At 39.3% G+C, this 27,968-nt stretch overlaps 2 protein-coding genes across 5 annotated transcripts in view; both read right to left on the bottom strand.

Moving 5' to 3' along the window:
• The window catches only part of PGCKA1 (PDCD10 and GCKIII kinases associated 1), a 41,047-nt gene extending 29,608 nt beyond the window's left edge, over positions 1-11,439 (bottom strand). Inside the window, exon 1 of one of the 2 annotated variants that reach the window (XM_014871009.2) lies at positions 11,229-11,439. The gene's annotated coding sequence lies outside the window, so the exon portion shown is untranslated. Of the gene's footprint in view, positions 1-10,645; positions 10,785-11,228 lie in introns of those variants that run through there. The other variant, XM_014871007.2, reaches the window with a different exon arrangement.
• Positions 11,440-15,710: 4,271 nt separating this feature from the next.
• NWD2 (NACHT and WD repeat domain containing 2) overlaps positions 15,711-27,968 on the bottom strand; it is a 52,499-nt gene continuing 40,241 nt past the window's right edge. For all 3 annotated transcript variants that reach the window (XM_014871005.2, XM_088163254.1, XM_088163255.1), the window contains 4 exons: positions 25,534-25,737; positions 23,784-23,928; positions 22,890-23,479; positions 15,711-21,356 (listed from right to left, as the gene is read on the bottom strand). In XM_014871005.2, coding sequence (XP_014726491.2) covers positions 17,421-21,356; positions 22,890-23,479; positions 23,784-23,928; positions 25,534-25,737 — 4,875 coding nt within the window. In that variant the 3' untranslated portion in view covers positions 15,711-17,420. The remainder of the gene's footprint in view (positions 21,357-22,889; positions 23,480-23,783; positions 23,929-25,533; positions 25,738-27,968) is intronic.

Genomic DNA, 27,968 nt, shown 5'->3' with positions numbered 1-27,968 from the left:
TCATTTATTACCCTTTCAGATAATAGAAAGTTTTTCAAATGTGAAAGAAGTGTGGAAACTTGAGAAATGATGTCTCCATAGGCAAAGCCTAAGAAGAAGGAAATAGGTGGCAAACATTAATACGAGGGCAATTAGGTGTGTGTTTTGGGTGGAGCAATGACTGGGGAGGACAGCTTTGTGATTAAGAGCCTGACTAACTCCCAGCAGTCTGGCTGTGCTTCCTGCTGGCACTGCCTGCCTGTGCTCTCTGTTGTTCTAGATGGGGGTGCACTGCAGGAAGGGTCCATGGGGCACAGCTCTGGTCCAGCTCCAGCTGCAGTCAAATGCCATTCCATGGCAGAACAAGTCACAATTCCCTGCCCAGCTGTATGGGATATTGTTTTTTTTCAATGCATGAGACACTTGACAGCAGCATGCTACTAGTAGGTCCCTTCTATCTGAGCAAGGCAGCTTGACAGCTCCGTTATCCAAAGCAACTTAAAGTTCAAAAACTTGGTGATTTCTTGACTTTAGAGAGTCCTTGCTGCTCTGGGTGAGCTCTGAGCCATCTCATGCCCAGTGCAGGCACTGGAACACCCTGCTGCTGAAGCCACATGAGACAGTGGTCACCACTGTGCAATTACCTCCTGATGACACCCATCATTTGAGAGTTCAGGTACCTGCAATTTTGTGCCTCCTGAACCCAAAGGGATAAAAAGCCAGAGCATTTATTTCTCAGGGATTATTATTCTTTAATAATAAACAAGATGGGTTTGGGTTGTGCCTCCTTACTCTCCCTAAAGTAGGGATGTGCTGGAAGCCTGGGTCCAGTCTGAAACAGTCTAGGTGATCTATAAATGTTGAAATATGGTATGTGTTATCAGGTGTCTCTGGAACAGCCAAAGCAGTGAGGCCTTTATCCCTTAGGGTGCTTGGAGATGCTGCTGAAACCCAAACAAGGAAATGCTGCAAACCCCTGATGGCAGCTCAGAGACAAGGCACCTGTGCCCTCCCTGCATGGGGAAATCATGCAGGAAGGGAGAGGGCAAAACCCTGAACTATAATGGGAGCATGTTGGGACTAACAAACACCTCAGAGTCTTCCAGGTGTCTCACCTAAATGCTTCAAAAAGGCCTTTCATGGAAAGCTTTGTGGTAATTAATTGTAGTCTTGCTCCCATAAGGAGATCTTCAGGCCTCCTGGAAAGCAAAGGTAGTACCTTGAAAAAGTAGGATAGAGCTCAGGCTCTGTTTCAGGCAAGCTTTTCTTACCAGGTCTTCAAAAAAGGTTTATTGACATGAAGGCTAAATCATATTTATGTTGTGTTTTGCTGGACTAGAAATACATTGTTTCTCAGTGGGAGAAAAGTGAATTGGCTCAGCAAGGAGAAGATTTTCTCAAATCAGGCATTTCTAACCTTTGTTTTCCACATAGGTGTGTTATTTTTCCCATGGGAGGAAAGTACCAAAAGATCTCTCTGTGTGGGAAGGTGGCATGGGAGGAGGGTGAAGCTAGTTCTGCAAACATGCTTATTTCAAATACCACCCTAGAGAGGCTGCAGATTTTGGAGACTGGGCTCCATGTGGTAGGTGGGAGGGGGTTTCTGTGCTATTGATTAATTTCAAATTGTGTGGGATTTTCCTGGCATAAATGCATAGGGTCTTTGCCAATATAAACTTAATTTTCCTTCTGTCAAGGGAGCTGCAAAAGCTGGGTGAAGAGGATGTTTTGGGGATGAAGGACTCCAGTATCTACAGGCCTTGATGGAGTTAACTTTTCCATTTTGTCTGGGAGAAGGAGCATGACTTTTCCTGGGCAGTAGTGTATTTACTCATGTAGTTTCTTTTGAAAGAAACTTCTTTTCCAGAGCCTTACTCAGGAGACTCTGTATGGAGTACAAAAGGCTTTTTTTAATGTATCTTTGAATATTATGCTCCTTACTGGGAAGGCCATGGAGATGAGGCAAACCAAAATCAACCTGAATAAAAAACAAATCCTGCAGGGTAGCAATAGACTTGTACAGGTTGGGAAACAAAAGGCCATATCTAGAAGACAGGAGGCTCTTGATGGACTCAGTCCTCCAAGTCCTACAGAATTTGTGCCAGCAGCTAGGTAAGCTGTTCAACCAGGTTAGCACTGCACTGCACAGTGAGTCCAGTGGACAGAGCAATATTGCAGGCTGTAGGAATGTGAGATAAACTAGAATTGTACAGACCAGGAAAAAAGTCTGTTGTACTGAACAGAGAAATCTCAGTCTATGATTAACTTTATTTCATATCAAGAGCAGAACCTACAAATCTAGGCTCTTCTGTGGCATGATGCTGAACAATTCAAGCCCAGTAGCACAGAGCATACCACTGCTGGATTATTTGTCCTAAATGTACTTTAGAGAAATTCAGTCAGGTTTAGTTTATGCTAACAAATACTCATTTAATGAAGATGTTACAGCAGTGCAAACCACAGGTTTGCAATAAGCCATGCTTCTGGGGCCTATCTTAAATACTGGCCTTATGAAATTTTTTTGTGCATTTTCCTTTTTTGCATCAAGCTAGAATGATATAGAGAATGGAAAAGAATTTCAGAAAATAAGAAGAATCAGTGGTTTACAAACATAATAATTGTTTGACAAAGGCAATTTTATCATATGTGGCAGATTAACAGGCTAAATAATCAACAGATGAGGGGGGGATATATGAAACTTTAACTTCATGAAGCACAAAGAGAACCCACAGGGAAAAGATAAAATGCTGGTTTCACTATTTCAGAGAAAATTTATAGAGGAATAGAAGATTGAGGAAAAAAAAGTATTTTCTGTGGCTGTAAGATTTTGAGTGATAACTGGATTTTCAAATTGGAATGCAAACAGAAGGAAAAGATACTGAAACCAGTCTATAAATAGCTTGAGTTTGCAGAGTTACACCCTTGGTTTGTTGCTGCTAGCCCAAAGTGAGTCTTACACAAAGGAGTAGGTATGACCCACAAAGCACATGCTATAAATTCATTGTTCAGACAAAACCTATATTTTTCTGGCAAGACTGAAACAATGTTTGGGCTAAGGCATACACAGAAAAATGGATTTTGAGAAGTGAAAGTAAAACCTGGAGAACAATATACTTGGTGCAGAAGAATCACATTTGAAAGAAAAAAATTGATTTTGCTAATTTTAAAAAAACCCTCACCAAGTTGTCCTGTATGGAAACAGAGATAAAAATAATTTTATCACTTTCTTCATTATTCCTTATCCTTGTTGCTTTTTAATTGGATCATAACATGAAATCCAGATAAGTAATGTGACAACTGGAGAAGATGCTTTCCTCACCAGAAGAATTTTATATATTGTGGAAGCAAATTTATTCTGTGAGCAAAATAATAATATTGATAATTATGTCAGGTATTAGTGGTCCAGTGTTCACATAAATGCCTGGCATATTGGGGGCATCAATCAGGTATTTCAGTGGATGGTAAGGCTGGAATGTGCCTGGCTCAGGTAGTTATTTCTGAAACAATCTTGCAGCCTGTAATCTAGAATTGTTTAGACCTAGACCCTATCTGTGGGGATGTTTGAGAAGGATCAAATACGTGCACTAAAATTAAGAACCCTTCTAAAACAGAATAAGCCATATAAGTCAGCTTCCTTTTCAGATTTTATCTGTTTCTTCTCTCATATCAGACATAGCCTGAAAGATACTAAAACACTTGATTCACTTATTTTTCCTTCACCCTTTTTATGGAGGGGTGATGATGGAGTGGGGTGTCTTTTCCCCAGTTTTACTGCTCAAGATGCTTCTCCTACACAATGCTGCTTTTACATCACAAGTGTGGCAAACACAACAGGATGCTTTTTTTTAACCTTGTTCCTGAACTTTTCACATAAAGATTGGTCAGCAGAGAGTAGAAAAGCATAGCTACAGAAGATTATGAAAATGGATAACAAACCTTTTAAACAGAAAAATACTCAAAACAGTTATAAGTCACACTCGAGAATTTTCAAGCAATGACTCTGATACAATACTTTAATAAAAGCCTTTTTATGTGATATGACTTTTTCTCTTACATGAATTCTTTTTGATTCAACAGGCTTTTCTTTGCTTTTAAATACAGCACTTAGATTAAAGTGTAAAGCATAGAGATAATTTAATATAGAGCTCTTTAGAGTACAGGTGAACTTTTCCATTTGGTTATTTTAAACCAATTTCCTTCACAGACATTGAGTGATGATGGGTGGCTAAGGGAATGATTACACACAATTTCATCAACAAGAGCAAAGAGCTCTTACGTTATAATTTCAATAACTATTTCTCAGAACAAGGCAGATCCAAAGTATTGACCACTGCATCAGAAAGGTCCAAACATTGCTAAAATGTGATAATGGTGAGATAGCAGTGAAATACAGCTGCATTTCTGTGGTATTATTGAATTGCTGATCTTGATTGCATTTGCAACCTTTTTAGTCTCTCAGTAAAACAATACTTGAAAACTATAGGAAAAGATTCATTGCCTTAAAAGACTTAGTTTGTCTGGCATCAAGACAGCTTAGGAATTTTTTTTCTTCTTTTAATTCTGTGCAAAGGAGTGGGCTATATTCACCAAAACTTTCAATGAAGATTGCAGTATCAAGTCTAATTTGCTGGAGTGTGTTTTGCCTGTGGATTTGTTCATGATGCTGTAATGTTGTATGCTAACACCAGGCTGACATTTCCAGCAGAACTCCTTGTTCCAGGGACTATAAATGGTGTGTCTCAGGTCACACTGTCATAAAGCAAATATCTGCTGCTTGTGTTGGAACTTTATTTATTGGTCAATCTGACACATTGCCCTGTGACGAGAAAGTCACTGGGTTGGATTTTTAAAGAGTGTTAATGTCTAGAGGCAGATTTGGGTCTTGGGGCATTTGGGAGACTTGGATTCAAATTCTGCCTCCTACCCAGAGATGGGGGCTGATTTACCTCCTTGCTTCTCAAACCTGGCTTTCCCCCACATGGAAAACCTGGGTAGCTAGGAGCTCTGGGAGAAATAAGCTTCTCTCTCACTCTTCAGGAGAAAAGTCCAGCCACACTAATCTCTGTGGTGCCACTGTAAAGCTTTATTGGGGAAGGATGGCACGGAAATGAAAGAAAGCTGAGGCTGTAGTTTGATGGATACCGAGTGCTGGTAATTGGCTGTGAAAACAGCAAGCTGACCTTTCCCTGGCATCTAGCTTTTGCCCTTGGCTTTCCTCTGTTTTCTTAAACTGTCTTTGAGTTTTTTTTTATCATCTGTTCCCTAGCAAATCCCTATGTTTTTACTCTATATAAACAAAAAGTGGATGGAAATGTTTTCATAGAAGGTAATTAATGGGATAATTGCACTGAGCATTTGTTTTTAATGTATATTGGTAAATATGAACTAGCCTTTTAGCAATCTGTGTGCATTCATCCAAAGCAATGGAAAATACTCCCAAATTATTTTAATTTAAAAAGAGATGTAAAAGACAAAAATAGGACATGATACATGGTGGTAGCTCCTCGGGCCCCTGGTAGCCTTCCATCCAGGGCTGATGGCTGTAGTTTTTATTTCATTTACATTGAAAATGAAATCTTATGGTATTCTTGGTGTTTTTCCCTTTATCTATATTTGTCTCTGAAATGGTGCCTGGCAGCTGAATCTGTATTATCTTTTCTGTGCAGACATTGCCTATTCCCTACTAATGTTCTGTGGAGACATGCACGTACTCTTAACAACAAAATTCAGGGCTGATACCAAGCCATGCAACATCTGCTAAATTCTCATGGGGAAAGGGAATATAAAAACAAATACACAAAGGGCACAGCCACTGAGATGGTAAATATTGTTTTTTCCATGCCACACCCAAACCAGAAATAGAGACAGAGGAGGCCTTAACAAAGCTTGATTCAGGTTCGTGACAGCTGAGAGTAACTGCTTGTTTTCCACTGAGCTATAAGTGAACAAGACTGCCAACTTACTTCAAAAGCATGAATTAGCCTGAGACTTAGGCTTCTTTTGCTATTAGTAGATCAGAAGTAAGTGAGAAGAATAGCTCCATGGAAATATGTAGTGTTAAAATCATGTTAATGCGATTGCTATCAAGCTTGCTTGCCGTAAGAGAGGAGGAGTGGCTAACACTGTTTTGGAGGTAATAAACTGCCTGTACTGTAGTGGGACAGCATGGATTCACAGGCTGGGCAAGTGGAGCAGTTGGCAAGGGAGCCTGGATTGGCTTCAGGCTGCATTCCCAGGATTGGGAGCTGCCCTGGCACACTGGGCCTGGGTCCTGGTGGGGGATTCCTGCCCCAGCTCAGCTGTGGGAAGGAGCACACAGCCCACAACAGAGAGGAAGAAATTGCTGTGTGGCTGTGCCAGGGCATAGCTGCTGCTTCTGCATCCTAGGCTGTTGCACAAAGCTCAGGTGTTTAATAAGGTAGATAAAACTGGGCACTCCCAAATCTACTGCTGATAAAACAGGGTTTCAAAGCGGCTGAAGGGGGAAGTGAGTGTAAGAAATACAGTCCAGTCAACACATACAGTCATTGTAATAAATTTAGTGGGGAGGGTAAGTAATCAGGGGAGGAACAGACTTGTAGTCTGGTGGGCTCTCAGGACTGTGGACATGTGGCTCCACATTGCTCATTTGGGACACTCCCTGCCTCTCCTGCCTGAAAGCTGCTGTCAGATAATCTGCATCAGAATGTATAATAAGAGAGCATCAGTGCTAACCTGCCTGAAAAAGTACCTTAACCTCCAGATGCACCTGCTCCGAGCATGGCAGATGTGAAATCATCTGTTTTTGTTATGGCCTGGAGAGTTTCTGCCCAGCACAGACAAACCTGTGCTGATGCCATGCTGTTTCTGCTGGCAGCTCTGTGCTGAATAGCACCAGCACCATTTGCATCAGGTTATTCCTTTTCTCCTGTTCTCTGTTGGTAGTGCAAGGATTAGATACTGTTCCCACTGGAACCAGGGAGAAGAGTTCCTAGGGTGGACTTCATACTGAAAGGGCTTTCAGTCATTGGGTATGTGTTATTCTTGACCTGAGTTACACTTGTGCTTGTTATTCAGCTCCTTCAGAAAAGCAGATTGCCTGCAATAGCAAGGCATTGGACCTTGTTTGCATAAGATCATACAACTAATTGCTCTTTAATAGAGAAACATAACTGTATTAAAAAGCTGGAAGTGATGCAAAGTTGAGCCAGGTCAAGCTGGTAACATTAAAAAGAGTAAGCTCCAAGGAGAAGGCTTACTCTTCCTTGCTATCCTAAATGGAAAAGTGACTTGTGTGATTTAATAATAGAATACTCAACCAGAAATATTTTTTCAACCAGAAGCATCTGTGCCTTTGCAGGAAACATCTGTGATAAAAGTGAAAAAAGGGACTTAAATAAACTTGTATAAAAATGGCAGACAGAGAAAAAGTCACACAGAAAAAAACCCAGCTTGGACCTTTTTTCCCTGTCTCCTGCTGTAGGTGATTAAATGTTTGGTCTCCAGACAAAGTATTCAGTTCTTTATAAAATTTTAAAGTACCTCCATATATCTAAGTGAAAGTGATCTAGAGGAGAACTTACAGGAAAAATTGCTGCCTTTTCCTCCCCCCGCTTTCCAACAATCACTTTTAACCTTTCTGCTGTAACTCATTTGTTTTGTCCATTTTGATATCAAACCTTCAGTAAGTAAAACTACATTGTGTTTTATACCTATTCTCCTTAGCAATACATCCTGCTTGCCTGCACTGTTCTGTAGGTCAGCAAAAATCAACAATTTTCATGCATCATTGCTTGGGCATGAAGTTTTGACATTGGTTCTCCAGCATGATGAGGTGCTCCTGGTTAAGGAGCAGTGGGATTTGGCCACCTGTTCTGGTTAGCCATGCCCACCATGACTTGTGTGGAAGGCATGGGCATACTCTGCTGACAGGTGATCATACATAATCCTCACAAAGACAAGGTCTGAAGGAGAAATTAAAAATTCCAAACAAATATTTATTGCCTGACTACATTTCATCACATTTCATTGGCTTGAGTGTTTCCCCCACCCCTGTCCTTTGTGAAACAGTGAAAGATGTAGACAATGCTGAGGCCATGTTTAACTGGATACAGTGCAAACACAGTAAAAGACCATCCCTTCCTGAAAGATGTGAAGAAAAGCTTTCCTTAGCTTTCATTCGGTAAAGTCCGAGAGCAAATACTTTTAGCAAGTTTCCTTGAGGTCAGGTACAAACAAGTGTGGTTAGAGCAGGGCCTCAACACTCACAAATGTTTGCCTTCCATGGGGAGCCACTTTTAACCAGGCTTTCCAAGGAAGTAAGTCACGATTCTCTTCACCTGAAGATTTACTCTATCTTCCCACCTACCTAGAGCTGTGCAAAACCCATCAGGTTGATTTTCAGTATTAGCCTTAAATGTGGTACAAGTTCCCTGAGATCTGCAAACTGGAAGATCTGGATTGGCTTTTGATCAATGCTTGTCTTAGCTTTGGGGTAAAGAGAAAACTATTCTAGACTTCTCATAGTGTTTTGATTTTTATATTTGCTTAGCTTTCCCCAAAATTCTAGAGAAAAATTCTCCCTTAGGTTTCCAATTATTTCATTTTCCAAGAACCTCTCTCTTCTTTTGGTTATGAACGGGAAGTATTTGATTTGTGTGTCTTCCCTGTGAAACAACACTACATTTGGTTCTATATTCATGTGACAAAGCAAGAAAATAGGTTGTTTTTTTTAATCAGAATAAATAATAGAAGGTAGTAATTAGAGCAGTACAAATTTCTGCACTAACAATATAATTGTGAGCATAAAAAATACCTGAACTACTAGAGGGCTTGACAGCAAGTGCTGCATTTGAATTCCTTTCTTTAGGAAAGGAGTTAAGGAAGGCTCCCTCTCATTTAATGGCCACTCTGTCTTTTTGGTCACAGAGTAATGTCAGTGTGCCTTCCACTCTACAAAGACACTTTGTGTAATTAATATTTAACAAATTTAACTACCGAGCTACTAAGCTGGTTTACCATGACACACACAACTTATACAAACATTTCTTAGAAGAGACTGGCCATGGCAGGCTGCTTTTCATGTTTTGGGTGCTATGTTCCTCTCAGTGAAAGCCAACAGTGGTTGTCTGTTAATTTGGGAGCTATGGTGTTCCTCTCACTCCCCTGAGATATAAATGTAGCTTACCAAATAAGCCCTTTATCTAAAACAGTTTCTAAATAGATTTTTGTAAATAATATAGGCTCAGAAGTCAGTTACAGTAAACTCAGAGCAGTTCTTTTAAAGTGTAGTGGTTTATTGCTACACTGCCATGGGCACAGCTGGGACCTACTCTGTCAGGACATTGGTACAATGGGTTTGATGAAGAGGTAATTCATGGCTCAGGCTGATCTAGGCTGTGCTTGGGTCTTAGCCCTCCTCAACATGAGACCTACCATGTTTCAAGATGGGCGCCCTGAAAGTGAATGACAATTTTTTGTAGTGCCACTGGTAAACTTATTTGGACTCAAATTTATTTTAAATACTGGTAATGACAAGCCCCTTTTTTTCCCCCCCAAAGAAAGTTGAGAGCTTACCTGAAGCAAGTTGCTTCAGGTATTATTCTCTATTTCTTTTAGTATCTCCTATCATTATGTGCGAGAAGATACTAAAAAGATGTGTTTTATAGAATAAACTGAAAAAATTATATTGTTGGCAATCAACACCCAACCATTGTAGGAGCAAAACAATAAACATCACTTGCTGCTTTTGAGCAGTGGGAATCCTCAGAATGTGGCAATCCTATGATGCACTAGAGATCTTCAGTAAATTTGGATTCTGTAACCCTCTAGAATGCAGTCTTTAACTAAATTCCTATAAAGATATTAAAAAGCTGAGTATTTAGAACACTGTCTGAAAACAATTACAGTTTAACAAAAATTGTGATAAGAAAAGTTCTTTGTGATAAAACACACAGCTAACGCTGTAGCCTGGAAAATTCTTTCAATGCAAGTAAAAAAACTCCTGCAATATTGCCAGTAATTGTCAGAGAAACTTTATCACTCCATGTGAAAACTGGTGTGCTTTAATGTAATTTAAATTCTCAATATAAAATAAACTGGTTTTAACTGACTTTCCTCTTACTCTGTATTTTGCAATTTTATTCTCCTTTTATGGAACACTGTAGTACTCCTCATCTATCTTTTATTTGGTTTCGTAAGATTTAATTTTTAAAAGTACCAGATTCTAGGAGGGGAATTTAGAAATCATGTAAGTTCATTGAGGAAGCCAAATCCGTTAAAATACACTTGGATTAGTGTGACTGAAACAATGTGCAATTCATGATATAAGGAAGTTAGAAGAGTTCTAAATCCCCTCATTTCAGACATCAAAGATGTATTAACTCCTCCTGCACGCCACATACTCCAACTCAACCATTTCAATAACTAAGAGATCTTTAAAAACATTGCTTTTTAAATAGTTTGGATTAAAAATTGTTTTCTTTGGATTTCCACTGAGCCAACTGTACTTCCGAGTGTAAAAACAATCCTTACTCGACAACAGGTGGAACAAGTGAGATCAGATATATTTCAGGATAATGCTCTTAGACTGTTTTGAAAGGTAGAGAAGAAAGAGAGTACAAAATATGCCCTGTAAACAGTTTCTTTAGAAAGCACAAAGTTAAAAGTTTAAAAGAATTTTTCCTACCTGTAGCTTTTATGTGGATCAGGAAGTGTAGCTTTTCCTGATTACAATCTTCCATGGCTTAGCTTGGCTTCTGCATTTGAATGTTAAATATGTAAGAATGCCTTGTTTAGCTTGGGAGTTTGCATGACCTCTTAATGAGACACTGTAGTTAGTGTCATTGGGTATTAAGGCATCATGTGACTGTAGATGAAAATAAAATCCTTTAAAGTTTGCATTTAATACTTCCTAGAATCTGTAACCCTTTACCTGCAAGCTGGATAAAAATCTGATAGAACTCACCGTTTTCTGGCCAGGGTTAAAAAAAGGAGAAGCGAAAGAACATGTGCCAAATAATTCCTTTCCTCCGGGACAGTCACAATGATCACAACAAAGCCCGAGCCTGTCAGTGTATTCATGCTGCCATTTGCATAGTCTTAAAATTAAATCTCCCCATATCACAAACAGTGCTGGAGGGATTTGGCAGAAAGTTCCTCTGTTGCATGTTTCCTGGCAATGGCATTTATTTATTCCCCACTGTTTTGTGGGATTCTCTAAAGAGAAATTCACCTCTGAGTTGTATTTGCAGGGGTCTTGTCGCATTTACCTGTGAAAGCTGCCGACTTTCCTGGAGTCATTTTGGTTTGAGTGTGTTGCTTCCAGAAATGATATGAAAGATATTCTGTTTCCACAACCAGTTGAGAGAGTTTTCCTTGTACAGGAGGAGAGGGTTAAGTTAGGTAAGCACCTGGGTCGTGTGTGATCTTTAACACATATCGATGTACCTGGAAACTGTAAAACACGCCTCCTGGAAAGAACTGGCACTAAGATTGCATCACCTACCTGCCTGTGGCGCAGCTGGGGGGTGCAAAGCAGGGCTAACAAAACCTTCTCTATAGTACAACTTAATCTTTTTTTTTTTTTTTTTTTTTTGGTGGTGTTAAGCCTCATGCAAGCACTTATATGACGTTTGGCTGCTGTATTGAGTAGGCGTGCTGTTTTCACTCTGAATAATGCCGGATATACAGTTGCCTCCCTGCCTTGCAGGGATTGCATCCTCGCCTTCCCTGTGGAAGGAGGGTGCTGGATTAAGATCAGCAAGGGCTTGGTTCGCCCTGCTGTGCTTCCCCTGGTATCCCCTGCAGTGGGCTGAAGCCGAGCCTGTCAAACCCATGTCAGCAGTGGGACTGAGATTCTCCACCTGGCCCCAGCCTCCAGCTGCAGGAGCAGCACACAGAAGGGCAAACGTCATGTGCCAGCAACGAAATCAATAAAAGCTGCTTTGGATATTCTGATTTTAAGCAGGCGACTATGTCATAACGGGAAGACCAAGCATCATTTGCAGGCTATGAGCTAGTGTGCTGCAAAGCTCTGCAAGAGGTCTTTGGCACATTTAAAATATTTTTGTCCTGCAAACGATTAGTTTTAGCTGCAAATGGACTTCAAGATGCAGGAAGTTTATTGGTACAAAAACTTAAGTAAACTCTCCAAAGGCTCTCTGGTCAGTAAATAAAGAATTGCTAGGCTAACATATCGCCTGGTTGTGAGAGAAGGTGAGGGAGGCAGGAGATGCAGAGTTCAGGGCTGCCTCTGCAGCATGGGTGTGCTGTGCACAGCGTGTGCTTGGACCTGGCTTGGTGCGCTGCCCAGCCGGAGGTCACCCCACGGCCAGCTCTGCGGTATTTCGCCTGTGGCGTTTTGCCATTGTACTTGTGGCTGCTGGGCTAATGAGGTGGGCTAACAGGCCGACAGATGTCTCAGTCGAAAAGCTGCATTTTAAGACACAGGCCACTCAAAGCAAACGTAGTGAGGCTGCCTTCCCTCTTCTCCTGATGCTGGGCATCCTTTTCAGACCCCCTCCGTGGCTACTGTATATTTTGTTTTTCCACAGACTGTTCATGCTTGAGATTTCTCGAACCAACAGCCGGTATTTCTGTCCTAGTAGAGAAGTTCTGTCCCATCCCCTGCAATCCCAGCCATGCTGTGCTTCTCAAACCTATCCTTTTCTGTGAGTAGGTGCGAACTGCTGGGATCTTTTAGGGTTGATTGCCTGACAGGTTTTCACAGATGTGTCCTGCAGGAAATGATCACTTGTCTCACCAATCCATAGTGCTTGTTCAAAAACACGGGTGTGACACTTTTTCAAAGGAAAAGTAGTTGAGACATTCAGACTTCAGAAATCCTCTTTTCCCTCTAATCTCATTCTTGTACCTTAGTCGACTTGTTTTGGCCGAGGCTTTCTGGAGAATGTTCCTGCTGAGATAGCAGGCTGCCTCGAAAAATTGCAGCGTAAAAGGTTAATTTTATGACTTCATATGCTATTGTCAATGTGATATTACAGTGGGAAGTGCTGGGCAATTTACTAGCAAGCAATGGGATAATGTAGACAAATGGCAGCAAACTATCCAGTTGCTTTGGGGATGTTCTTCTTTTTATCTGTGCTAGATCAGGTCTGGATTTTTGCTTCATCTCTCACCTTGCAATTCCGTGTATTTAACTTTAAATATGCTAACTAGATCTATTTTAGTTTAGAAGCTTTCTCACATGCACTGAAATGCATGTGTAATCAGAGATGCAGTAGGAGAGCAGGCAGATGATTTTATTTATACAAGATTATGTGGTGAAAACTCTGACAGTGGGAACATGTGAACACGCCTTAAATCCATTTTTGTATATTCCCTGCTGAGGCTACAGAGGAGACCAGTGAGCTGGTGCTGCAAATGGAGAGTTCCCAGTACCATGGCTGGGAACACATCAGGGGCTCGGCTGAGTCAGGATGGGAGCTTCACCCACCCTGGTAAGCAGGGTCTGTGTTGACAGGACAGCAGAGGCAGGGAGAAGAGCTTGGTAGGGGCAGATTTTAACAGTCACTTGGGGAAATGTGTGATTTTAACATCATGTTATACAGGACTGGAAACATTCCCTCATACTCTTCTGCTTATTGGCCTCTGTTTTCAAGTGAATTGAGCACTGTATAGCGTGTCCTTTTTCACAGAAGGGTGATGGTTCAAACTGCCCCTTCTGGAGAAAGACATGACAAAATGCCTCATCCTGCCTTGGGAAGGATCGTGATGACTATTCCTGCAGCCTTTGACCTTCCTGTTGAAATTGAGATTATAAATTAGACCCACACTGAGAGCATCAGTTCATGTCATAAAAGTCAGAAGTCTACCTCCAAAATGCAAGGAATGGTGCTCTGTAACCAGGCTGGAAAGGTAAACCACAGGAAAAAATGCAGCTCACTGGTCTCCCTGCAGCCATGTGGTGATCTAGGAAGAGATAATGAGTAATGTCCATAACAGGCTACAAGAACAAGAAGTAAGTTATATTTGTAGCATAAACACTTTATAATGATTCTTAGTAACCAACCCTTCTTAATGAAACCTATCCAGAGGCCGTAGTCCACCCTTGGATGACTACATGATCAATTTTATGATTATATTAAAAAAATTCATTAAAAACTATGAAGAAATAAAAATAGATTAGAAATAAAAAAATAGAAGAAATAAAAATAGATTTGAGAAGTCTGTCCTTTTGTAGCCTTAATATTTATATTAAAGCAGGTATTTTAAAATCTTTAATCAACAAAATTAAACAATGCAGATTGTTGTTAACTGTTTTATGGAAGTGCCCCAGAGGACCTATTTTATGACGTATCATACAGACACATTTATAGTTTTTGAAAAAGTGCAAACTTTCAGGATTTTAAGGTGAAACAGTCCCCTCTGCATACAAACACCAATTAGCAATCAATATTTGCTTTAAATTCTCATCGCAAAATGGCTAAAACTTCTGTTTCCACAGGTAAAGGGCTTGAGTGTGCATCATGGAGAAATTAGGGCTGGGGAGCCACTGAAACCTGAATGCCTTCTGAATGCAAACTTTTCCAGGCTACATGTTAACCCACATTTTGATGTTATCTGATAATAATGTGAAAAAAGTCGAATGGCCACAGGCTGTTTGAAATGAAGTCACGGGCCATGCATTCCCCAGTTGTGGTACAAAGGAAATGACTGACAAAAATATTTTTTCTAGCTGACCTCTGGCTTACCTTTGTCTGCCAAAGAATTTCCGGCTAATTCCTGTTAAAGCTTTCCTGCAGCTCCTGCCTATTCCTAGAATCTTCTGTGTCAGAAAATACAGACCCCATCTGAGCTTGTTTACAGGTGCACTTTGTCTAGAAGATAAACGAAAGCTTTGCTCTAGAGATGCAAAAAGATCTTCTTAACAAAAAGTAAATTGCACTATTCCTATGTAGGGGTAGAACAGCACTTGGTATTTTGATAACTCATTATTGGAGAAAATACTTTGTCTCAGTACCACTGGATACACATACTTGGGGCAGATTTGTGAAGGGATGTGGAGCAGTCACTCTTGAAGTAGCAAGTATCAGCAGCCTGAAGCCATTCAGGATCCTGTGTCTGCTGTATAGGCTCAGTGTGAGAGTCTAACTCTTGAGAAACTGATTCAGAAAGCTGGCAAGCTGAATGGGATAGGTTAGGCACAAGGTGTAGTTCTTGGGGGTGTCCTGTGCAAGGCTAAGAGTTGGGCTTGATTATCCCTGGGGGTCCCTTCAAACTCAGAATATTCTATGGCTCTGTAATTACATTATACTCCATTACTACCCAAAATCAGCCACTCTCCTGGCAGATAGAAGGTGTATTTTACCCTTCCAAGATAATGAAAGAACAAAGTTTCCATTATTACACAGCTTAGGGAGTTCAGGCACAAAATGCACAAGTTATGCACTGTGTTTGAAAGAAGGTGGAGGTTTGGGACAGGATCCTGGGAAATGTGGACTGTGGTATCCCTTCCCATAGCTTCACAGGTCAGAATGGGAGTGGGGTTTCAGGTCCCTTTTTTTGGTGCTTTTTACTGGGTTGGTGACAAAAGCCTTCATGTCTGTTGATTTGCATACTACACACGTCAGTATGCAATCTATAGTTAGCTGCAATGGGAAAAATATCAGAATTTTTCCTTATCAATACTGTCCTTAAAAATTATTAATGCACAGGCCAAAGGAAGCTGTGAAGGCTACATGTCCCTCTGCCAGAGCGGAATTTCCATGAAATTAATGGACACACACAAGTCTGCTTCCATAATTTATTAGTACAAACAATGCATACACAAGACTGTATATTTGTTTGAAGACTGCAATAGATTTCTAATTTAACAACTCTGTAACAAAATTTAACTAAATTTGACATTTATGAAAATATAAATCTCTGATTGGGTAGGTTTTCCCAACAATACAAAGTTTACATAAAAACATTCAATATGATCTATTAGTTGCAAACCAGTTAGGAAAAATCATTCAAGTCACTTAATATACTATATTGGCTTGTACATTGAACATTCACACACTACATTAACTTCTAGCTTAGCATTCATTTCTTGGAAATTTGTGACATGGAATTCTGATTCTAAAAGTAAGATTATTCTGTTTAAATAATTTGAAAATGGTGTGTGCCCGCTTTAAGATACATAAGTAGGGAAAAATTTTCTTATCCTTTCAGATGTTGTCCAGTATATATTTTTACTTAGGAAAATGCAAATTTTTTTACAGCATTTGTCATCATTTCGCAATTTCTGCCTTGAAACTGGTAAAACTGTACAAAAGGCTCAGAACAGTTTCTAAAGCAGAAAGTGAAGTTTGTATGTGAAAGTAAGAAAAAACCATTACAAACTGGACTAGGAAAGGACCTCTAGACAGCCTTTACATTTAGTGGAATATTTCAGCAGATACACAAACAGTCCCAGAGTGTTTGGTCATTTGATCTGTATTCATCATGGGAAAGAATAGAAACAATACTAAGGCAAATATTATAAGGACTAATACATGGCATGTCTGAAGACTACCAGGATTATTCTGGAGACATAGGAGCTACTTTAGACTTTCCTACAACAAAATGGACAGCAACCTTTTAACGTAAGGAAATTAATGTCTTTAAGTGTTCATCAGTAACGCCCCTTCTCTTTGAAAAATTTTCATTATGACCTGTACTAATACACACTATGAAGACAAAACATTTCCCCAAACCAAAAATAAAACCCCAATCCCTATATTTCCTTTAGAACTCAGGACTTTTATAATTTTTATCACAATACATAAACCTGAAATCCTTGCATGCAATTAAAAAAAAAACAACTTTCATTCTGTTCATTAAGGTGAACAAATACTTGTTGCCTCACATGCTGACATGTTAGCAGCTGTCTGGCACCTACTCTTTTCAGCCCAAAGATTAATCCCAATTAAAAAAGAAAAATAAAACTAGGTATTTTTAAAATGATGATGGAATGTATCAAGTGTTCCAGGTTGGCAGGTGACATCTTGTCATTGCACCATCAAGGAGAAAAAACACATTTTTGCAAGTGGGTATTAAGTTGACTGTTAGCTATAGATCCATCTAGGTGATTTGGAATATAAAATAGTGGTCTGACTTCTCACCAATCACTTAGAGCTTTAGTTCTAGTTAAAACAGTCTGTCAACCACAGATATGATCACCTAACTTCTGTAATAGCATAACAATTTTGATAGTATTGCTAGAAATTTTTAATCAAGGCCCTGGTGAAATTCTGGACTAAACCTTGTTTTCCGAAATTAAAAAAAAACCCCTGCAGCCCACTTGCTTTATGTTTGCTTTTATGTTTACAGAAATGTAAGACAGGAAAAAACAGCTGGTCTGCCCTCTGCTGTTTCTATCTGTCTTCCAAGAAATGCACTGATTTTTACATTAATTCAGAAGACATACCTAAGCAAGTGTACTATTCAGATAATCTCGTCCAGATGATGGTTACTCAGTTGTCAGATGCAAAACTGTGTCCCCTGCAATCTATGGCTGAGCACACTTTCTCATAGCAGTAGCTGTGTCTTTTGGTTGGTGTTGCTTCACTCACCTCAGCCTCTGTAACTGTAATGGGGCTATCTCTTGCAAATACTTCTGTTGATTCCCTCCAAATGCAGTCTGCAGTCACTTTGAAACTATAATTGTGACACTTTGGCCTAATCACTTGTGTTGCGTTGTTGAAAATCTGACGGCTGTTAGAAGTAGCAATTTTGATTTTCAGTGCAGCATCAACTCGATCCACTACTGTGTAAGTACCTATACTTCCATCATCAAATCCAATAATAATGTTTAAATGTCTCTGTGAGAGTGCAAGAAAAGTGGGAGTTTTATAAAGAGAACAGGCACCGATGTTTTTGCCATCTGCTAGCCTCATTACAATTAAACTTGAGACTGCACCATTGTCATCATCTTCTTCCCCACGACAGCAAATGTACACCAGGTAGCGGCCATCACGAGACAGCCTCTGCCGCCAGATGACACCTGGAGCATGAACCACACGAAGTTTTCCACTGTACAGATCAAGCACGTTGATGTTCTCATCACCACGGGTTATAATTCCTAGCTTCCCATTTGGAGATATTTCAAAGTCTTCCAATTTTTTTAAGAAATTGGCAGGCAACTGTACACGTCTGCAGATGACTTCCTCTGTTAGGCTCCAGATGTTCACAGTTTCACTAGATGTTATAAATACTATAATATCTGGGCAGTCTGGTATCAACTTAATATCCACAATGCTTGCACCATCATCACAGCAAAACTTCTTTGTTATACTGCCTGTCCAGAGACTCACTGCCAACACTTTGTTCTTTGCCATTCCAACTACAAATGTATTTGCAGTTGTTATAAATGCATTCTGTAAGGCAACTAAAATATTGCAGACCCTATGTCCCGTAGCCAGCCGCCAAACTCTAGATGCATTCTGCTCGCAGAGAGAGACTACAAACTGATCATTATGAGTAATCATTAGCTCTGAGATTTTTTGTCCATTAATGCGAAAGATATTTTCACCACTAACCGTGTGCCATACATACTGGCTGCATTTATCATCTGATGTAACCATTATCTCTCCAGAAGAGGTCAGCACACAGTTTTCAACAATACCTTCATGCTTGAACACAGCTTCAATAAATCCAGTGCTGAAGTTCCACTTATGGACAGAATCTGATCCATCCAATGTGTATATTAATTCACCTCTGGCTGGCAACACCAGTCTTTGGATGGGTTTGCCAGATTTGTCAATATTGGACATAGCAGTTATGATGTCTATGTCCCAGATAGAAAGGACACCACTGGTGGATAAGGATAGCAGCATGTTATGATGATTTGATTTAATTAGCCTGACTATAGTTCCTGAGATTTCCTGTAGGCTTGCCATACACTGTCCAGTATCTCTTCTCCAAACAAAAATGGCTGAGGTATTTTCCATTGAAGCAATTATACAGTTGCCATTTTTGGACAACACAGCAGATATAAAGCGCTCATTGTGTTTAGCTCTAAACTTTTCAGCCACCTTCCACACACCAGTGTCAAGAAGTTCAATGCTGAGAGCCTTACAAATTAGAATTGCACTTTGGTCTTCAGAAAGCTCTATGCTGACAACTTCGCTGTCTTCTCTTCTGCAGTCAAAGTCATCTGTAAGCTGGGGTTTTGCGATTTCCTCTGTATTCCAAACAGAGAGGCTACCCTCACTGTCCACCATCACCATTTCTTGGGCTGTGTCCAAAATGAGAAGGAATTTCACAAATCCACTTGAAAATTCAGAGGTCACGGTGGTCAGCTTCTCTCCACTGCCCAAGTGGAAAATCGTGGTGGTGTTCAAATACTGCCCACAGAATGCATAAACTCCATCTGGAGAACACTGAACACAGGTCACTTCGTACCAGCAGTGGAAGTGATAGAGAGGCCAGCCGTAAAGCAGATCTATTACAGTAACATCTTTACTGGCCTCCAGCCAAGCAAGCGCATGGTTGACTGATAATGTAAATCCATTTATAAAACTGGAGTCCCCTGCAATTCCACAGTGTTTTGACCCCTTAATTTCCACCTCAGATAGAAGACAGGAATTTATGTTATCATATATCAAAAGAGTGTTGTTTGTTGTAGCTACTACAAGATACTTTTCGTCACTAGTAAGCTTCATCCCTAAGATGACAGATGGAGCTGTTGTAATTTGCCTTAGTAACTGGCGGGTTTCTACATCCCAAGTGCTAATGGAGCCATTTTCTAAAGCAGCAATAATTGTGCTGGGATTAAATGTAGGCAAAATCTCAGTGACATGCATGCAGCTGGATGACAGCGGCAGGCGCTCCGGGCTGTAAGTCACATCCATGGAGGAATGCAGAGGGACAATAGAGCAGTACTTGGGTCCATCCTTGTCACATTCTAGGAGGAGATGTCTGAGTTTGGGCAATGAGCTTACTACTGGGAGAAGTCTCTGCTGCAATTCAGCAGAGAGTGAACCTGGGTATTTTACTACTTTGAACTTTATACTGCGGAGGGTACTGGCCAGAAATTTCAGCTCTTTTTCTTGAGAGTAAGTGTAAGCCAGCTCTATGTCAGAAAGTGCTTTATCAAACTGCCCTATTCTAATCATGGTGTACAGCCAGCTGAAGTTCATGATAACTCCGTACAGAAGATCATCAGTTCTTCCACATCTCGTTAAGTGATGAATAAGCTCTGTCATTTTTCTGTGATTAATGAAAAAGATATCAGGTTCCAATGGGTTACACTGAAAGACCCATGGCTGATCTGGTGCCTGCCTGTCAAAAGCAGCCTGATCCATGCAGTGCTTTTCATCCTCGTTCAGGCCTCTACTATCATGGTCAGGAAAACCACCTGGATATTGGTCATTGCTGTAAAAAGGTTTTCTTCGTCCACCTGACCAAACACCAAGGAAATACTCTGCCATGACTGTGTGCATTTCACGCAAGTCTTCTTCATTGTGCAGGTACAATTTCTGGGCAATTAGTTGCAAGTGCCTATTTGCCCAAAGAAGCAGTGTTACATTTTTCACCTGTCGCTCTATTAAATACCCCTGTAAGCCCTCCTTAAGTCTTGCAATGTATATATATGGAATTCTCAATGGGTTGCTCTCTCTGACTCTCTCATTCAGTTCATACATAACACTGTTGTCAAGGGCTAAAATATCCTCCAGTTCCATTTCACTCAGGCCAGATCTAGACATAGTGATGTAGCCAAGAGCTCTTGACAATAGTCTTGACCCACACTTGTTTTCCAGTGACCAAAATAACTGCTCTATGCTTTCGTGTACAGTAACACAGAGGGAGGACTCATCCACATCCTTATGAGATCTCCAGTGCCTGACCTCTCTGAAGGTTAAGTTCACAAACATAGGCAGTGTGCACTTGGAGAATGCCTCATTGACATAGATTTGTTGCCCTGATGTTACTTTCCTTTTAACTCGCAGCAGCTGATGTTTCAGTACTTGACTACACATCTTTCTGTCCCTTGCAGTCAATTCAATATAGTTGCTTTCTTCATGAATAAGGCACCTCAGTTTTTGCAGGATCCCATGCTTGTTTGGCAGTGTTGACAAAATTATCCGTACTGAACGTGGAAGGTGAATGGGAAGCCACCAGAGCTTCCTACCATCGTCACTATCTGTTAGCTGTTCTAAAGCATCAAATATAATCACCAGTGGCCTGTGAAATGAAGACTCATTCAAGAGATTTATGAACAAGTCCCGAAGGTCATGAATCTTTTTTGGGTAACTTTGTACAAGGCAACGATAGTTGACTGCTAGCTGTTCACAAATGCTTTGAAGTATATTCTTCAGATCTGTACTTGTTTCAGTGGATCCCAAAAATCTTATAACTACCACGGGGTCAGAATCTGGTCCCATCTCTTCTTGCAACCACGAATAGGCCTAGAACATAGAGCATAATTTAGTTTATATCTCAGTGAAGCACGGTAACAGAGATTATAGTGATAGTCTATATATGAATAAACATTTTAAAATATTACTGGTTGAAAAGAAATGCTTTCACTGTCAGAGTTCAATGTGGGTGCACTAAATGAAATTCAAATAATATATCATCTTTCTTTAGCACAAAAAGGCTTACATCAAAGGGGGCATGACTAGAATGTACTCCATGAATCCCAGGGTACTCTTTGCAAAATCTGAGTCTCACCTCTGAAAGTAAGTAGATAGACACTCTTATAAATAAACTTCCTTAGACACTAAACAATGTCATCCTTGGTCAGGCACACCAGCCTACCACCTAAACCTGTTCAGCATTGATTCTGACTGAGTATAAAGACATGTCTGTAGAGGACATGGATCAGAGTACAGATTGCCCTTAACTAGCTGGTTACTTTAATCCCTGGCCCACAGAACTACACTTTGCCTTGGTATACCTGTGACTTTTGCTCTAAAACACTGCCACAAAAAGGAAAAAGTATCTATCTCTTGAAGTTTTTTTGCTTAGAGCACTCCAAGCCAGTGAGGAATGTAACTTCTTTAAATCTTCCCAGTCTGTGCAGGCTAACACACTCGGTTTTACATCTCTTCACCTCTCTCTATGTTATTACAGTATTTTAAAAGAAAAGCAGAACCAGAGTCTCTAGGCTGACTTATGTACTCAGATAGGAAACGAGATCTTGAGTTGCAAATCCCAATTTCATATATGCAGCTAATGTGACTCCACAGTAAGCAGATATAGGGATCTTACAGAGTATTGTTCCCTTCTTCACTTCCTTCTGGCTGATATGGCTGTTTCCCAGTTCACTATGCTAAATGCTCTGACCACCCCACCAGGAACTCAAAGTTGTGACTGTCACCTGTAGAATTAGGTCTGGGGATGCCATCTTAGTCTTTTTCTGCATCTTGTCCTGACTTGCAAGCATATTTCATTCATTTCCCTGTAGTACTCAGCTCATTGACTTTAACAGCATACACCAGATAAGTAAGTAAGGGTATTTTTGCAGCTTATTACAAATAGATTTGTAGCCAGTGTATTAGAATAATTCTGGAATAATTTCTAATGAGAACATGAGATGGCATGACTTGGAAAGACGTACTGCATTTATGTTTAAGACATAACCAGAATAAGATGTTTAGATGGTTGTGGATTCATAGGACCTCAGAGGAACAAGAAGGAAAGAGATCATTCTAAAATATACATTGTCAATTCAAAATACAGTGATTGCTATTAGACTTCTAAGAGCTTTGATAAACTATATTTGTTTTGGCTAAGCATATGATACAGATATGTTATTATTCAAAGGTAATATTTTCCTGTATATGTGTACAATAATACGCCAAATATACATGTTATTATTTTTATTTTGTATATCAAGGGCTGATAGATCTGTTGAGAAAAGAAAGAATTAAACTAAGTTAGCATTTACACACAATAATGCTCTCAACACGACCTTAGTATGTAAGGCACTTATTTACCTTCTTTGCCGCTTCAGCTAACAAAAGAGTCTTCCCTGTGCATGGTCCTCCATATATGATAAGAGGGTTAATGTGTCCTATTTTTCTAGGTAAAACATATTTGTGAACGATGCTTAATGCCTCACATCTATATTCATAAAAGGTGGAGTACGTTTTACAGAGCGATGAGTGTTGAAGAACTTCATCATACAGTGTGTCTGTCTCTGTGTCAAAGTTCTGCTGCACTGTAGCTTGGATTATATCAATCATGTCTTCATAGAACTGTTTACCAAGTCCTTCAATGTAATGGCTCTCCACTTCTTGGGAGTAACCCAGCTTCATGTCACAGTGGGTGACAGATGTGTACACTCTCAGATTGGACGATGCGACAATGGTAGGAATGAATTCATCCCTGAGCTTGATCAGTTTCTCATGGGCTTCAGGATCTCGTAGAAACTTCCCAGCTTTATGTACCACATCCATGTATTTTCCCATCTCTGGAATTTTAACGAAACGCTCAATGTTGGCAATTTTCCGGATGTAGCAAACACACTTCTTTAGGAAAGCTGGTGTTTGTTTACCCAAGGCAAAATCAAGTTCATCTTCAATAGCTGGGGATGAAAAGAGAACACAAGAGTCTCTGTCAACTTTTCATTATAAACAGTTCAAGAAACATGCCCTACCCCCAACAGGCAGACTTGACAACATTTGTTCTCTGTAAAAACCAGAAAAAAACAAACAGAGAATTTGCTAGGTTCTTTTGTATGGGTTTTAGTTTCAAGTAAGCACAGTAAACCTTTTTTTTCCCCTTTAATTATACAAGAAATGCCAACAGAAATACATTTTCATGTTTGTGGAAAGGTTGACAGAAAAGACAATAAATGAATACACAGAAATTGTTAATGTGAACTTTACCAGAGGAAAGGTATCTCTTTGCTTGGCTGTGTTTCATCTTTCCTTTCTCATACAGCAATTTCACGGCAGTCTTAAAAATCTTCTTGATCTCTTCTGATATGTCTTGCCATTTGTTCTCACTCATAGAATTTGAAGACGATTCCATCTTTTAAAAATATCCATAGTTAAAAAGTAGGTGTAATTCATATATATACAACATCAGAAAGTAGAAGTCTAGTATTCAAGGCCAAAAAAACCATGGTAATAGATAAACACATACACTAACAAAAATAAATAAAAGTTAAACATTTTATACTGCAGATGATCATATTGTATTCCATTTTATAATTTTAAGAGTTAGGTCCTTGGAGTATTTTCTAAATCCCTAGTATAGGTAGCTATTGCAATATTTTTCAAGAATAAGGCCAATTACACCTTTATAGAAAGAGGGTTTTGAGAACGAAGCCTGAAATACTGATAATAAAGCAGCAGCAATGCTGCTAAAATTATCACTCCTTTAATGAGATGTAATAATGATAATAATTTAAACTTGTATCTCAAAACTGAAAATGAGGTTCCTGGTACCTGTAATTAAGTGCCTTATATTAGCTACCGTATTTTAAAAATACAGGATTATATGTGACATTATGTTCATTCATCCATTGCTATAGTAACACTAATCTTAACTGTCATCAGAGAGGAACTCTAATATAAATTCACTAATCCTTTCAGATGGTATCTTGCAAATGCCATGCTGGTGCTTTCTCTAAAGCAGCTAGGTTTTATTTACTGCTTGTGAAATATTTCAGGGGTCTCCAGTTTTGCTGGAGTGTGGAATCTCCAGGACGAATTCCCTAGCAACTCTTTCTTGACAGAACTGAGTATCTTTTATTACTTTCTATACGTTTATGAGATGTAACTCTGTGTTACGTCTTTAAGGTATGTTACATCTATGTTACAGCTTTAAGTTATGGACATCTTTTTAAAGTCATGGACATTAAGTCATTTAAGTTATGAACAGCTTTTTACTTAGTCCCATGTTAGTCAGTAGCTTCAGGAAAAGTACAAATATTTAATAAAAAAACCCCTCAATAATACAACATGCACTCAAAATGAAGTAGAAACTCTTTTAAGGACTTCATTTTTTATACACTAAAATATGTCCTTAGGTATATACTGGATGTATAGGAGACTAGAACTGAGCCCTGAGAAATAGATACAGTTTTTATCGTCATCAATTAAAGAAAAACGTCTGCTTTAAAAATTATAATTAAAAGTGTTCAGAAATCTTATGTTAGAATACAGTTAATAAGTTAAAAGTATGATATCTGACTTGGGACAGTGCTAAGCACTTGTTTGACAAGAGTTTTCTTTTATGGTAATAGAAGGGAAAATGTGTATTTCCTCTGCAAGTCCTATTCATTGAAATCTAGCAAATACACAGTACAAAGCAGAAGAGCCTGAGTTCTCCATGTTACAACATCAGGGAAGGGAAATCTGTACAACTGTCCCACTAGCCCTAACAGGTCACAGATGACCCAAGGTCACTTGCTCTAGCAATCAGAGAGTGCATCAGTGCAGGAGTCGTGTTCCTTGGTGTTTGCAGGTGCTCCTTCACCGTGTATAGGAAAAGAGAACCACAGCAGCAGCTGTTCAGGTGTGGACAGGGCTGTAGCACCTAATTCAAAGACAACAGCAAGTGCCTGGCCTTGGAGACTGTTAGCCACTGTAACAGAGAGAATACTTTTGTGATCAGGTCACTATGACTTACCGTATTCTGGTAGTTCTTCAGCATTTCTGATTTTGGTCTGAGGTAATATGCTGGTGGCACTGCGTTCTCATCCCTGCAGTACCACTCTTCTAAAATCCTTGTCTCTAGCTTGGCCTCTACAGCAGCATCCAGGATCATTTCAAATTCTGCTGATTCTACTTCCCCTGGTATTCGGATGTTCCCATACTTCTCTCCCAATAGGCCCTATGTATTTACAGAGAAGTAGGGATTAAATTTTTCTTCTTCATTATGCAAAAAGCATCCTCAGGATCTGAATTTCCTTAAAGTAAGTCTGGTAGTAGTGTCATGACTTTGAAATTACTAGGAAGGGAAAACAATACTGTGTGACAGGAATTACTGTTAAGGGTACTGTACTGAGCTGTATTTTACTATGATGACTTAGAAAATTTAAACTAGATGTATTTTTTCTCATAGTACTAACTAGTAGTAAAAATACAAAGGCATTCAAAAGAAATAATTAAAAAATACCCTACATAGCAAGGTATTGACTCATGTATTATTGAGTTCCATTAGTCACAGGTTGAGATTATCCTCACATGCAAAAGCAAATTGAAATTGTGGCTTATACCAGCAAGGATCAATGTTCCAGAACCACAAGCTGCTTTTCTTTTCTATTCTTCTTGTATTTGCCCCGGTAGCTGAATGAACAGTGGGGCAAGGATGGAGCAAATACTGAGTAGAAATTTATTAAACCCAATCAATTTCCACTCACACAGGAGATATTTCCCTTTTAAAAATGAGGATTAAAATACTGGTTGTGGTGCTCTAAATATACTCTTTTAAAAGAAATTTATTTTTGTAGTTTACTGTCTGTAAACATTTCACAAAAATATGATTTAATATCCTACAACTTCATAGGCAATAGTGTTATAGGAAATAACTACTATATTTTTGACAATTTTTTTCAAATTTGTGATCATCAGATAAATTTTTCATTAAATACTTGGTCCACAGAAGTCAGTGAGAATTCTTACTTAATTTAAAATTTGATTTTAGAAAATTCTTTCCTGGTTTTAAATGTATTCAGCAAAGATCTTGCGTTAATGAGAAGGAGTACTTAATGTGGAGAGGAATCAACAGTATCAGAATCTTGATTTGAATCAGAAAGATCTCTTAGTAAAGTAATACTAATGCAAATATAGTAGTGCCCTAAAATTGTAAATGAGCATGTTTGTAAATAATATCTAAATATTCATTATTTTTAAACCACTCATCATAATGAGGAGCTGTCTGGAAGTCTTCCAGCGGAAGAACACCCTGAAAAGTCTGCTGGCAGCCTCCACAGAGAAGCACTGACAAAGAGCTGGTGGACAGCAACAACTCCATGTCTGTCCACTGCTCAGAAGAAGTGAAGGAATGTAGGAATTGTGATAGTTCATATAGCCCAGGATCCAGTTTCTGACAAGTTACAGCAGCTGAGTCCTCCAAGAAGCTTCTCCAATAGAGAGGCTTTAGGAAAAAGTTGAGTTTGCCTGGCTGCCCATTCAGATCCCACCATAGCTCCATTCAGGGTACACATCAAGGGCTCAGGAGAACAGAATTAATGTTCAGCAACCAGAATGATATAATAATTGATTTAATGAACCAAAATGATCCACTATTTCTATAATCTAAATTTATTTTTGATTTGTGAGCATTCCAGCTAGTAGCTCCCCTCAGAGAGGGCTATGTTGCTTCACATAATGAGATAGCTGGGGAAAATTTTGAAGCTTTTACTGTTTTGATCTATTCATACAGCCCAGAATAATTCTGAAGCTGCAGAGGTTAAACAAAATATAGTATTATTTTCCTCCTTCATTCAAGTGAGGTTAATAACTTATATCATGCTGAATTGGAAAGCCTCTTCACATTGAGGTTGACGTAGAAATCTCATAAATTGCTCTCAGAGGAGCTTTTATCTTGTATAGAAATTATTACTTGGAATTTATTGGGCTACACTTTTTCTGAATATAAGTCCAGTGGATTCAATAGACAGTTGCCTGAGCAAAGATCAATAGCTGGGCCCTTCATTAGCAATACTAAAATGTCAACATTATTATGTCTGATTTTAATGTACTACATTTAATCAACTAAATTTGTTTTGGAACTATTCTGTGTACTTTTCTGCTTCTCCGGTAGTTTATGCTGCTCTCTCTCCACTGTACTATAGTTAAATAATGACTGTTTTTACTTTAAAATGAAAAGACAAGACTTTTTTTATACCTCTCATGTATCATTTGCAAAAGATATTATGTAAATAATCTCGTATTAGGGATTATCCTCCTGACTACTTGAGTAAATCACAATAAAAAAGAACTTTGACATGATCCAGCAAATCCTAAATACAGGGCTAAGCAGGTGTATCATTTAGAGCAGGGCCATGCCAGGCTCTGCAGTGCAGCTGTGTTCCTGTTTGAGCCCTGAGATTCTGGTAT

The sequence above is a fragment of the Sturnus vulgaris genome, chromosome 4, assembly GCF_052056855.1.
Source record: "Sturnus vulgaris isolate bStuVul1 chromosome 4, bStuVul1.hap1, whole genome shotgun sequence".
NCBI lineage: Eukaryota > Metazoa > Chordata > Aves > Passeriformes > Sturnidae > Sturnus > Sturnus vulgaris.
The sequence above is the reverse complement of the archived record's forward strand: the minus strand, read 5'-3'. Positions and strand labels throughout refer to the sequence as shown.